This window comes from Ylistrum balloti, unplaced genomic scaffold (assembly GCF_031769215.1).
Source record: "Ylistrum balloti isolate Yb309-2 unplaced genomic scaffold, AGI_CSIRO_Ybal_v1 Utg370030, whole genome shotgun sequence".
NCBI classification, from domain to species: domain Eukaryota; kingdom Metazoa; phylum Mollusca; class Bivalvia; order Pectinida; family Pectinidae; genus Ylistrum; species Ylistrum balloti.
In genome coordinates, this window is record NW_026782093.1 from 87,876 (window position 1) to 103,367 (window position 15,492).

The 15,492-nt window shown below is 36.3% G+C and overlaps 1 protein-coding gene across 1 annotated transcript; it reads left to right on the forward strand.

The window, feature by feature from the left end:
- The first annotated feature begins 736 nt into the window (after window positions 1-736).
- Window positions 737-13,574, forward strand: LOC132548871 (zinc finger protein 234-like). Its single transcript, XM_060212768.1, has 2 exons — window positions 737-813; window positions 5,111-13,574. Exon 2 carries the CDS (start codon window positions 5,348-5,350, stop codon window positions 8,117-8,119), a length of 2,772 nt encoding a protein of 923 aa, XP_060068751.1. The 5' UTR covers window positions 737-813; window positions 5,111-5,347; the 3' UTR covers window positions 8,120-13,574.
- Window positions 13,575-15,492: the final 1,918 nt, after the last annotated feature.

The window sequence follows — 15,492 nt, forward strand, 5'->3', positions numbered from 1 at the left end:
CGCTTATTAGAACTATTGAGTCTATTAACTTTAATTTCTTTTGTTTTTAAGTTTGTCTTTCTTTCATATATGCTTTCCGCGACTTTCATGTCATAGTGACTTCTTCTCAAACACATCTCATAATTTTCAAACTCCACTACTATCAAGTTCTGATCGCCCAGAGTTACTATTCTTCGTTTCACTATTTCAGTATGGTATAGTGTTAAGGTCGATATCCGATGGGGGCCGAGAATGACCCTCTACTGGCCTGGTCTCATCTCACTAAACTCCTCCCGCGCCTAGTCAATGTCCGCCCTAACAGATAGGGAATTCGATGAACGCACCATGTGAGACACCTACGTGCATTGATCAGTCTCAAAGCATTATAGAGTTACTTGTAAGGTTAAGTTTTTGCTTGTCTACACGAACATTATCCCTTTAACTTCAGAACTTTTTCAAAGTTCGGACGATCAGACCGACATTCCCACATCGAAAAATTGTTCTGATTTCAAGTACATTTGATTCTCTCCTTGGACCTTCCTATATGTGTAGCAAAGGATATTACATTAAGTGAAGTGCATGGGGGACGCAGAAGAGAAAAAAGTTAAATTTTGCCTATTTGCTTGCCACAACTTTATTGTAAACAGCCAAAATTACGTAGGAGCTTCGTGCTCGTTGCACCACATTAAATACGCTAAGTGCCTGTTCAGTTATTCAAGGGAAGTAACCACAGTTGCACTTCCGCTCTATAACAAAGACAAGATCTCGGCGCTGTAGCTGCATAGTATTATGAATTTATATCGTTACAGAAACATGGCTGTACCGGTATATGAGGTAAGTAGGATACTAAACACTGATATGACATGTCATTTTCACGTATAGGTCACTTCAAGTGACAGCTCGACGATATGCTTACCTTTGATGGAAAGTATGATTCACGGAGGATAGAATTACATGTATTGACTCTAGAGGAGGTTGTCTGGGGAACTCACCCTAGAAGTTAGGATTCAAAGCAGTTGCAAATCGTTTTCAACACCTCACAAATGATTCATGTTAGTTGATTTAAAAGTATTGTAATTTTTGTCACCCTAAAGTGTATCTGAATATGGTTTCTGCACTGAATGAGCTTTGGATGCTAAACTTCATGGAATACGTTACGCGTGTTTTGTTCCGGTGTCGAACATGTGCCGTCGTAGGAGAATTTACGCAACCTAAGTCACAGTTATGTTGTACTTATTTCGGCTATACAGCTAAATTTACAAACATTTATGTCCCTGTAAATTATAACTACTGTGTTTAAAGTTGTAAACAAGTGGTATTCATCTGTTTAACTGAAAGATGAGTTTAAAACCCGTTTAACATTACTGAGCATTACATGAAGATGCTGCAATATAGGACATTATATATAATATCATGAGCTCCATTTCATAGTCTTGTTTATTGTTTCCTCCATCAAGGCCTAAAGTATGTGGCAATATTTATAGTGTGTTGCCATATATAGGCCAAGCATAATCTTCAAATCAACTTATAATAGCTGGACTTAAGGTTGCTGCACCAGTGTATCTGAAATAGATGTCACATAGGTCTACAGGACTTCGTTTTCAATATTTCTAGATTTTAAGATTTATCAAAATATCCCGTGGGAAAATATTCAAAGAAAAGCACACAATGCAGTAAGATGTTTGTTTTAGTTTTGATTTCCTTCTTTGAAAAAAAATCAAAACGTTTTTTGAAAATACATCTAAATACATTTTTTCTGATGAAACAACTCATGACTTACTTCAGCAACAGTATATCATTCGATTCTATAGGAAAGGTACATTATACCAAGTGGTTGATAGAAAAGAGATAATTATTTAGCATTTTGAGACCTACACAAATATAAACAATAGCAACAATACAGCCTCTGTATCCTTCATGACATATAGATGTCCCTATAGAATTACACCAGACATATAGATGTCCCTGTAGAATTACACCAGACATATAGATGTCCCTGTAGAATTACACCAGACATATAGATGTCCCTGTAGAATTACACCAGACATATAGATGTCCCTGTAGAATTACACCAGACATATAGATGTCCCTGTAGAATTACACCAGACATATAGATGTCCCTATAGAATTACACCAGACATATAGATGTCCCTATAGAATTACACCAGACATATAGATGTCCCTATAGAATTACACCAGACATATAGATGTCCCTGTAGAATTACACCAGACATATAGATGTCCCTATAGAATTACACCAGACATATAGATGTCCCTGTAGAATTACACTTGACATATAGATGTCTCTGTAGAATTACACCAGACATATAGATGTCCCTGTAAAATTACACTAGAAATATAGATGTCCCTGTAAAATTACACTAGAAATATAGATGTCGATGTAGAATTACACCAGACATATATATGTCTCTGTAAAATTACACTAGACATATAGATGTCCCTATAGAATTACACCAGACATATAGATGTCCCTGTAGAATTACACTTGACATATAGATGTCCCTATAGAATTACACCAGACATATAGATGTCCCTGTAGAATTACACTTGACATATAGATGTCTCTGTAGAATTACACCAGACATATAGATGTCCCTGTAAAATTACACTAGAAATATAGATGTCCCTGTAAAATTACACTAGAAATATAGATGTCGATGTAGAATTACACCAGACATATATATGTCTCTGTAAAATTACACTAGACATATAGATGTCCCTATAGAATTACACCAGACATATAGATGTCCCTGTAGAATTACACTTGACATATAGATGTCTCTGTAGAATTACACCAGACATATAGATGTCCCTGTAAAATTACACTAGAAATATAGATGTCGATGTAGAATTACACCAGACATATATATGTCTCTGTAAAATTACACTAGACATATAGATGTCCCTATAGAATTACACCAGGCATATAGATGTCTCTGTAGAATTACACCAGACATATAGATGACCCTGTAGAATTACACCAGACATATAGATGTCCCTGTAGAATTACACCAGACATATAGACATCCCTATAGAATAACACCAGACATAAAGATGTCCCTATAGAATGACACCAGGCATATAGATGTCTCTGTAGAATTACACCAGACATATAGATGTCTCTGTAAAATTACACCAGACATATAGATGTCTCTGTAGAATTACACCAGACATATAGATGTCCCTGTAGAATTACACCAGACATATAGATGTCCCTGTAAAATTACACTAGACAAAGAGATGTCTCTGTAGAATTACTTCAGACATATAGACATCCCTGTAGAATTACACTAGACATATAGATGTCCCTGTAGAATTACACCAGTCATAAAGATGTCTGAAGAATTACAACAGGCATATAGATGTCCCTGTAGAATTACACCAGACATATAGATGTCCCTGTAGAATTACACTTGACATATAGATGTCTCTGTAGAATTACACCAGACATATAGATGTCCCTGTAGAATTACACCAGACATATAGATGTCCCTGTAGAATTACGATTGACATATAGATGTCTCTGTAGAATTACACCAGACATATAGATGTCCCTATAGAATTACACCAGACATATAGATGTCCCTGTAGAATTACACCAGACATATAGATGTCCCTGTAGAATTACGATTGACATATAGAAGGTTCTGTAGAATTACACCAGACATATAGATGTCCCTGTAGAATTACATCAGACATATAGATGTCCCTGTAGAATAACACTAGACATATAGATGTCCCTGTAGAATTACACCAGACATTTAGATGTCACTGTAGAATTACACCAGACACAGAGATGTCCCTGTAGAATTACACCAGACATGTAGATGTCCCTGTAGAATTACACCAGGCATATATATGTCCCTGTAGAATTACACCAGGCATATAGATGCCCCTGTAGAATTACACCAGACATAAAGATGTCCCTGTAAAATTACACCAGACATAAAGATGCCCCTGTAGAATTACACCAGACATTTAGATGTCTTTGTAGAATTACACCAGACATATAGATGTCTGTGTAGAATTACACCAGACATATAGATGTCCCTATAAAATTACACTAGACATATAGATGTCCCTATAGAATTACACCAGACATTTAGATGTCTTTGTAGAATTACACCAGACATATAGATGTCTGTGTAGAATTACACCAGACATATAGATGTCCCTGTAGAATTACACCAGACACAGAGATGTCTGTAGAATTACACCAGACATATAGATGTCTGTAGAATTACATCAGACATAAAGATGTCCCTATAAAATTCCACTAGACAAATAGATGTCCCTATAGAATTACACCAGACATATAGATGTCCCTGTAGAATTACACAAGACATATAGATGTCCCTGTAGAATTACACTAGACATATAGATGTCCCTATAAAATTACACTAGACATATAGACATCCCTGTAGAATTACACCAGACATATAGATGTCCCTGTAAAATTATACTAGACATAAAGATGTCCCTGTAGAATTACACAAGACATATATATGTCCCTGTAGAATTACACCAGACATATAGATGTCCCTGTAGAATTACACCAGACATATATATGTCCCTGTAGAATTACACCAGACATGTAGATGTCCCTGTAGAATTACACCAGACATATAGATGTCCCTGTAGAATTACACCAGACATATAGATGTCCCTGTAGAATTACACCAGACATATTGGTGTTTTCGTAATTTTTATTTTCCTATATGTCACTTTAAAGGCATTATCAGATAGTACTAATTGGTAGTATTAGTTGTTCGGACATGCTGGAATAATTGTGCTACCAATAAGTGAGTTGGGGCGGTCAGTGACATCGGCTGGTGGAAGAAATGATTGACTGTATTTGTGTTTTTTTATTTCAATTTTTCAAACAAACATCAAAAGATAGCTCCTGGTCAGATGATCAAATCCCTTTGCAGACGTCTGCATTATTTTTTGTTTACTGAGTAAATGTGAGTAAAAAGTAGATAAAACACATCAACCAAAATGTTTCATTCATTACAAATATAGCACAAGATGTACCATAATGACTTTAGAAAATATGGAAACATTTCATGAATTACCAAAATATTTCTTTTCCATATTCTTTTTTTTCCAGGATGTGGTGGATAACTTTAGCTACGGTATATCATTCAGCCTTGGATGGATATCAAATCTGTAAATACACCATGCCTTAAACTCTATCGAACTCTAAAACCTTTCAAGAAAATGGAAAATTAAAATAAGTGGGGCATTATCATTGTTTTAATCAAGTATCAACAAAACTCTTCTATTTATCATCACTATGGACACAGAGGCCGCCAAATCCTAGGCAAGTGATTTAACTGTCACAGTCATGGATGCGTCAGTGATGCGATACGCAGACGGTCGATATGGAGCTGTCCGAAACATCTACGAGGAAACCAACATTCGCCCATTCTATATGTCGCCTATGCACTATCAATCTTACTTGACAGGACGAGGACTGGACGAGGCGAACATGCATGGCATGGTCCCCCCACACATTGTCAACATGCCTCATAAATGTAACAGTTGTGGTGCTGCGTTCGAGAGAGCAGAACAGCTGAAAGACCACAACTGCTTGCAGGCTGGTGTAAAACACACAAACTACAGTATGTATGGGAATAAAAGTATGGTAGCACCGGTCGTACATCCGTCTCATAAAGAGCACAGTAACGAAGCTGTCCTAGACACTTTAAAGGACCCAAGAGCTATTGGTGATATGGGAAAATCATGTAACAACACAGTTCCCCAAGAAAGGTGTCCAAGCGCTACTGAGTCCATTCGTGAGCAACAGCACAATGCTGGTCCAGGGAGAAGTGACTTCTGTTCTGAACATTTAAAGGAGAGTGTTCCCATGCCAACAGAGCAGAAACCGACGGCATGTAGTGCTGACATATGTGGTCACAACTATGGAACTGTTGAGTACCTTAGGGAACAGCTCCGCATGCAGACAACAGTGAAACCTTTCATGTGTATCTTTTGTGGGCTGTGCTTCAACGGAACACATGTGAATGACCATAATTGCCGCCAGCGAACAGAAAAATCACAAAGTAACGACCTGATGTATGGAAGCACTGTTGAACAGTTGAGAGAACGTATAAGTATGCAGGTTATGATGAAACCATTTCTGTGCATTCTTTGTGGAGATTATTTTGAGAGAACGGACAACATCAATGCTCATAATTGTGTGCCACATGCCACTGCTGCCATTGCTGCTGCTGTTGCTGCCACGGATACAACCACAAAGAAACCAGACACTGCCGCAAAAGTACAGAGCGTAACCCCAAAAGAGAAACCATATAAGTGTGAGGAATGCAACAAGGATTTTAGTCGCAAAGATCACTTGAAGAAACACATGGGAATTCATGCAAAGGACAGACCCTTCAAATGTGACAGATGTGAGAAAGATTTCACCAGGGCTGATCATCTTAAAGAACACATGTTTGTTCACACTGGAGAAAAACCGTACATGTGTGTTCTCTGTGGAAAAGGTTTCAAGAGATCTGACCATCTAAAGCTCCACAATTGTTCTCAAATTACAGAGAAGCCGTTCAAATGTGACCTGTGCCAGAAGAGTTTTGCCCGAGTGGATCATTTGAAGAAACATGGCTGTATACATGGTCCAGAACGAGAGCGGCCATTTATTTGCGATATTTGTGGGAAGGGTTTCATTAGGATTGATCACTTGAAGAAACACAAGCACACACATTCAACTGAGAAGCCATTTAAGTGTTTTGTGTGTGGTAAAGGTTTCAACAGGTCAGATCACCTCAAGAAACATACAGATACACATTCTTCGGAGAGGCCTTACAAATGTGAGATTTGTGGGAAAGGATTCAATAGAACAGACCATCTGAAAAAACATAAATACATTCATTCACCAGATAAACCTTTCAAATGTGAAATTTGTGGGAAGGGATTCAACAGATCAGACCATCTGAAAAAGCATAATTGTACACACACAATTAAATCACCCAAGGACTCCGTATATCCCTCTATGGTGCCGCCCATGCCTCGTAATCCGACCATTGTTGAATCATTAGCACAAAATCCAAATACATCAGAATCCTTATCACGAAATCTTACCTTGGATTCTGTGTCCAGAAACACAACAATCGGGGAACCTATGGCTCGTAATGCTGCTATGGCTGTTCCTGTAGCGTCAAAGGACACGTCACAAGACACAAATGATGACACTTCTAGCCAAAAAGAATATGGGTCTGACAAGTCAACTAGTGACAAAAGTCAAACTGCAGTACAGAATTCTGAACGACACTTTTCTCCAGATCCTTTTAAATTTGAACATTCAGAACATAGACTCGTTCAAAATCTTGTTGATGAGAATCTTCGGAAACTGTTTGCTGACAAATCAATCATGGAACAGTCTTCAAGGAATGATACACCAAGTGGTCCCACGTTTCCGCAATCAGGTCAAATGAACTTACAGCCTGGGCGAAGTATTTCAAGGTCAGGACAAACAGTGTTGCCACCAGGGCAGACATTTACGCAGTCTGGGCAGAATAGTACACAATCTGCTCAAACATATACTCAGTCCAGCCAAAACTTTTCGCCGTCTGGACAAGCCATGTCAGATTCTGGGCAGACCATAAGTCATGCTGTCCAAACATTTACACATTCTGGTCAAACGTTTACTTCTGTCAGTATGACACAGTCAGAACAAAGTTTGACACAGTCAGGACAAAGTTTGACACAGTCGGGACAAAGTATGACACAGTCAGGACAAAGTTTGACACAGTCGGGACAAAGTATGACACAGTCGGGACAAAGTATGACACAGTCGGGACAAAGTTTGACACAGTCGGGACAAAGTATGACACAGTCAGGACAAATTATTACGCAGTCGGGCCAAAGTATGGCACAGTCAGGACAGCATAATGTAACACAGTCAGGGCAGAATATGTCTGGACAAACCATAACACACTCTGGACTCAGTTTTACGCAATCTGGTCAGAATTTGTCTCCTGCGGGAAACCTTTTTTCACAGTCTGGACATACGGGTATACAGAATGGTTTCTATAACAACACTTCAAGTTTACATGCTGTGAAACCGTATGAATTTGATCACCGTAATGTGAATAATTAATCAGCTATTATGTCATGTGAAATACACATTTGCTGATAAGACATATACTTGTCAACTGACAGCAGTCTGTTGCCTGTTTAAACTGTTCAACACTATACTGACAAGCTTTTAGATGACTCAGAATGTATATTCTGATCACCTGACATTGATGACAAGTGACTTGGTCGAGATATAGATGTCTAGATACAAGTCAATTTTTTATGCCATGATGTGGTGTCTGTAGTCTATCTGTCCGGTGTCTATGGTCTGTCTGTCTGTCTGTCTGCTACAGGTTTTGCTCTGTAAGAATCTAGAAATTTTGAGCTTGATTCTTATGATACTCCAGGCAGAGCTAAGGTTAAGGTTAGATCTTGCACTCTTTCCCTATCCCAAGCTCTGTGATGGTATTAAAATCTAGAGGTTTAACCAATAATAGAAAGCTGTCCGCCTACATTGGATAGTGTAAAGCTCAAAGCTGGACAAACTTAGATATGGGCAATACATTGGTGATTTTGTTTTTGTTGTTCGTTCAGTCTTGCTTGATTTCGAGATGACAAAGAAAATTTCAATTGATTTGATGTTTTTTGACATAATTTGAATCGGGAATTCATCAACTGATTTTTGTACAATGTTTTCACAATTTTTGGACTATTCCATTTGTGCTAAGAAGTATTTTTAGCTCAGTTTACCTTATATTAAATGATAAATACATCCACCAAATTTGGTTTATTGTAGACCTATTACAAAGTGCACAAGTCATGATTAAACTGATTCAAAATTTTCATAAACATCCTTAACGTATGTTCCGTTTGTTTAGATTAAGCATCTTTCAATCCGTTCATTCAGATTTATTTTTCAGAAGATTACATGTTCTGGTACTAGTCAAGAGAATCACAACAAGGATGAAAGACGCGCAATTATTCGAAACCTTGTTCTTTCTGATTCATTTGATTTATAATGTTACACATTTAGAATAATTCTTCTAAAACTTTCGAAATCTTATTAAATATGTACTTGTCTTCAATTGATATAACTGTGTATATCACTTGAGGAAATGGAATAAGATTCTTTGTGAAAGTCTGAGTGCAAAAAAGGCATCTATGTTGTCAGAATTATAGCACTTATGAAAAATCCTCTGAGACTGACCATGTTTCAATATTTCCAACTCCTAAATGATGAAGAGACCAGGTGAGCGATACTATTGAACCTCTGGCTGAGCTATTTGTTATGCGGATGGTTTGATGGCGACTCTTGATGTGTTATATTTGCAAAACATTTTGTGCCAATCTTTGTAAGGCTGATTTCACTGTTATATTTGAAATGTTGCCCACTTCTGATGAAGAATATTGCAAACTTTGATAAAATTTAATGATCTACTCACAAGTTGTTCACAAAATTTATGCCATTGCTTATAGAATTTTCACATATGCTTTTATGTTGTTAGATTTTTTTATACTTGTTTGTTGAACTCTCGATCATGCAGTGCAATCCTATCGCTATATTTTATCTCACTGTGCTTTTTTGTAAAGGCATGTTGACTCTAGTGATGGTAAGAGATGTTGTAAATGTTAGATAACAGGCATTTGACCTAGTGTCATTGATGCCTGTGTGCTTATGATATCATCTCTAGCAAATTCTGATCTGTTTTAAACTCTTATGCCTCAATATATACAAGCCATATTATAAATTTTACATCATAGTGATCTGACCGTACATCTATTTGTCACGTTAAGGATATATCAGGACATCTGTGACACATGTTTAAGGATATATGAGTACATCTGTGACACATGTTTAAGGATATATGAGTACATCTGTGACACATGTTTAAGGATATATGAGTACATCTGTGACACATGTTTAAGGATATATGAGTATATCTGTGACACATGTTTAAGGATTTATGAAAGTAATGGAAGCACATTACTCAGTATAAGATTGATTCCAGCGTAATATATCCTACTTATTTTATTTTTGTATACTTTGTTAGAAGTTGGAGCGCTGATGATGTTTTCTCTTTTGTTTTGTGGACTTCATTTTTGACGGTGAAGTTGATATCGTGATTTGGTTTTTCGTGCCAGCAATTTGTTCTGTTGCTTTGATTTTTCTCTTATGATACCTCTTGATGTATCGAGTGGAATGCAACAAAATTTTGCATAAATATTTTGATGAAAATTAAAAAAAATTATAAGCACAGCAACCCCTTCTTCCTTGAGCATGAAAAAAGCCCCAAATATATTTTTCAAAGTTTAACAAAGTTAAATTTAAGATACAAATGCCATAAAGTTTAATGTAATGATAATGTGTATATATGTTTGGTGGTGTAGAACTTTGATTCCAAAACATTCATTAACAGGTGTGTGATTATTGGGATTATTTGTGAAATGTTGACATATATGCAGTATATCATGTAGTCTTATGTGTCTGCAGTATACAGCAAAATTTTTTTTTATTTGTGCAAACAATAGAGTCACAATGCACATATTTCTTGTCCACATGACTTTTTTGTGCGATATATTCATACTTGTTACCAAATATTCAAACTGATGTTTCTTTAGATAACATTTTGCCATCTGAAGGTTGTGTATGCATTGCTTTTGTTTTTACCCATTTTTACAAAGCATTAGGCATCTTAGTTCACCACAGATATTAAATTATGTGTGACAGAATGTGTTACCTCCCTTTGTACTGCTAAAGGAGGCTGTGGAGTCTGTTGAATTACTACCAGTAGGCTCATATATCAGAAAATTTGCCCGAACATGATCTTTTTTATAAACATTAGTTAAATATGATCTCTGATCCGTCATTGTTGATGCTGTGTTATTTTTGTATATGACTGAGTGCTGAAGTTTTAACTGAAATTATTTCTTAAGATAAGTTCCAAATGTATTTTGGGCTGTAATGTATTTAGTGTGTACAGCGGCAAATCTACAGGAAAAAAAGTCCTTTTACGAAAAAAAAAGCCTGAAAAAGCCTGACTCTCGTGTATGTACATACACAGCATCTAATCTATTGGGAAATACTTTGAAATCAGTACCTATATAAAACACTCAATCCATATGTTTTACTAGGAAAGACTGATCACCAAGCTTGTCATTGTTTTGTAAGATGGAGATCCTGCAGATATTTGTTGATAAACATCTATATTAGATGATCTTTGACCTCTGACCCCTCTGAGCGTCTACATGATCTTTGACCTCTGACCCCTCTGAGTGTCTAGATGATCTTTGACCTCTGACCCCTCTGAGGGTCAGGCTGTTTTTGAACCGAGCTCTGATCCTCTCTTTGTTTGTTATTGTATTGACTTTTCTTCGAGTTTTTTTTTTTTTTTTTAGATATTTTCCTCCCTCAGTTTAATGAAATTGTATTTTGCTGTCAACATGTCTTCCGATAATATGATCCTATTGTTTATGAAATTGTTATCCGTTAGATTTTGTTTATCAAGATATGCATACAAAATGGAAACGTTTGTCAAACGGAAGAGAATGAATTGTTGGCGACTGATATTTTACAATTGAATACAGTGCATACATATCCAATAACCACTGTCAATGGTTATTGTGCAGTGCAATTAGCGCATGCGATTTATGTGTATATGTTTTTTATTTTTTTTATTTTCTAAGATGTGCCAGAATAGAGGTTGCCATACTTTCAGACATAGATATAGTATGTTTGCTCATGTAATAAATGGGTTTTATTTTTGTTATCACTTGTGTATGCCATTATTTAATTGTGCCATAATAATGATAATATTTCATACTCAATTGATTTTTTCATTTGAAACTTTTGTTTTAGGGAATATGTAATACAAATAATAGCAGATAAATATGCATAAACATCTGCATAGTCATTTGCATGGAGATGTCTGCGTTGGAGTTTATTTCCATTTTATGATAATTCATTCTTAAATTAATTAGATTCAAGTTTTTTTTATTTCTTTTTCATTTGATTTTAGCATAAAGATTATAAAGACAATGTGAGATATAATCACAATTATGATGTTGAGAAATGAAAGTTAAGCACATTGTATTAGTTTGACTAAGGTCAGTTGTTGGTACCATTGAGTGTTATTGTTTTACAACATCAGTGTTCGTTGTGATGCCCGTGTCATTGTATATAGCATGTGGGCGCAATATAGCATTCGCACGTTATTGCATGTTGAATCTCTAGTCAGTTTTACATTTTGTAGTTTGAACCCTGTCCCATGTAATCGTCACCAGTGGTGCAATGATCGTCGTCAAATTTCCATCCTGTAGTCGTAAGGTAACAGTATAAATATATTGTCACCTGTTTTAATTACTTGTACTTTTGATGTATTCTCTGTCATTGTGTGATTGATAGACATGGAATCCAGACATATGATAACCATAGGTACACAATTACCCTGGATACAAGACCTATGGTTACCAAACATACGCTACCATGACAACCAAACACAGGATTATAATACAAATACTCATTACCCTGAATTCTAAACTCATGATTCCCAAACATACATTACCATGGTGACCAGATCCATGATTCCCAAACATACATTACCATGGTGACCAGATTCATGATTCCCAAACATACATTACCATGGTGACCAGATTCATGATTCCCAAACATACATTACCATGGTGACCAGATTCATGATTCCCAAACATACATTACCATGGTGACCAGACTCATGATTCCCGAACATACATTTCCATGGTGACCAGATTCATGATTCCCAAGCATGCACTACCATGGCGACCAGACCTGTAAAGAGCCAGTTCGGACCTGTAATACACAAAACATTTTAACGCAGCCACGATTAACAAATCTTGATACACACTCATACTTTATTTGAATTTAATCAGAGATTTTGGGAACACATCTTTTTTCGTAAGGTATTCAAAACTCTTACTAGAATTAGCACCGTTTATGTTATTCAGTCCCCGAAAATGAAATCCTTTTCATGTGACCTATATTATACTTACCAGGTGGGCGTGGCCATTGTTATATATAAGCATCGCATGCATTTATATGTCCACTGCTTTTTCATGGAGTTTACTTCCATTTTACCTTATTGAGGTACGTATCGTGTCCGATGACTAGCCTATGTCTCTATATGAGTACGGAGATTGAAAAATGAAATGAACTTCGTGCAGTGAAGGATTGCCTTTGACCATATTTAGATTATTGATTCAAGTTGATTGTTTTAACTCAATTTACTTTAACACAATTTATTTTCATGAGATAAATTCGCACATTTATCAAATTAAATGCATATGATTCGTGCCAATATTAATTTACATGTATTTCCAACTTGAAAACGTAAATTTAAAAAATATTTTCTGGTTGTAATTAACAGTTTTTTTCTAATCATCAACGTTTGATTTCTGGCAGTTCGTTTTGAGGCAAGGACGTTGTGTACCGTGTTAGACGCATGCTTTAATAAACTGTATCTACATATATACCAAATGTTACAATAAAAGTGTGTATTTAGTTACCCATGGGTTCTTTTTATTTTTATCCCATCAGATGACGATGATGATGATGATGATGATGAGAATGATGACGATGACGATGAGAATGATGATGATGATGATGAATGATGATGATGATGATGATGATGATGATGATGATGAATGATGACGATGATGATGATGATGAATGATGATGACGATGAGAATGATGACGATGACGATGAGAATGATGATGATGACGATGATGAATGATGACGATGATGAATGATGATGATGATGATGATGATGACGATGATGAATGATGATGATGATGATGATGATGATGATGATGATGATGATGATGATGATGATTAATGATGAAGAAGACGACGACGAAGATGATGATGATGATGATGATGATGATGATGATGATTAATGATGATGACGATGAGAATGATGATGATGATGATGATGATGATGATGATGATGATGAATGATGATGACGATGATGATGATGATGATGATGATGATGATGATGATGATGATGATGAGAATGATGATGATGATGATGATGATGATGATGATGATGATGATGATGATGATGAATGATGACGATGACGACGACGATGATGATGATGATGATGATGATGATGATGATGATGATGAATGATGACGATGATGATGATGAATGATGATGACGATGAGAATGATGATGAATGATGATGATGATGATGATGATGATGATGATGATGATGATGATGATGACGATGACGATGATGAATGATGATGATGATGATGATGATGATGATGATGATGATGATGATGAATGATGATGACGATGAGAATGATGATGACGATGACGATGAATGATGACGATGACGATGAATGATGATGATGATGATGATGATGATGATGATGATGATGATGATGATGAATGATGACGATGACGATGATGATGATGATGGGTAAATTGCCCCCTTGATTTCCTTTTCTGCGTAAACAATTTAGGGATAGGGAAGTCAACACATTCAGGTGAAAGTGGTCGTCTTGATATTTTGACAACATATATTATAATCGAAATTCCTGGAGATAGATCAGTCTCAAACTTCTTATGAACGTTCTCTTTGAACCCTTGTTGCGCAAAGTCCATTTTGGGACCAAGCTCAGAAAAAAAAATAAAATAAAAGATGGCTGACATGTGGCCACCTTGGGTTTTGACGGTCATAATTTTATCGGTATTTCTCGATAGGTATTGGATAGGTCAATCTCAAATCTCATTAGTGTCTAGATGTGCATTGCCAATTTTAAGATTGACCAGAAAAACCTAATGACTAACAGGTCGCCATCTTTTACTATGACAGATTGTTCGCGTCGTTTCTTGAGGCGTACCTGATGAATCTCTCTCAAATTTCGAATGTAGGTTTCCCTCAGAAAGAAGTTTTATTTTGAGACTGACCAGAAAAAAAATCAAAATGGCTGACAGACGGTCATTTAGGATTATGACTATGAAAGCTCCCTCTCGCTATTTGTCGGGAAGTATTGGATTAATTTTTATTATGTTTGACACATAGATTCGTAGTTGTGAATTCTTTGACCTTGAGACTTATAAATAAAATGGATGACAGGAGGCCATCTTGTATTTTGACAACAAAAGATTGCCATCTCTATTCGTTAGAAAAAAATCGTATGTGGGTTCTCCTTGGTCCCTGCTTGTGCCCTTTAGATTTTAGGACTGTCAGAAAAAAAAAAAATAAATAAAACAAAAAACAACATAAGAGGTCGACGTTGATTCTCAAAATGAAGGATTTTTACCGCCAGTTCGGAGTACGATTAGACGGATCTGTCTCAAATTTCCCAAGATTACCCTTACACCTATATTGTGCCCTTTCTGTTATGGAAGAAAGACAAGATGGATCTGTCTGTAGTGTAACAAGAGGTCAAGGACCTGGTAGCTCTCTCCTT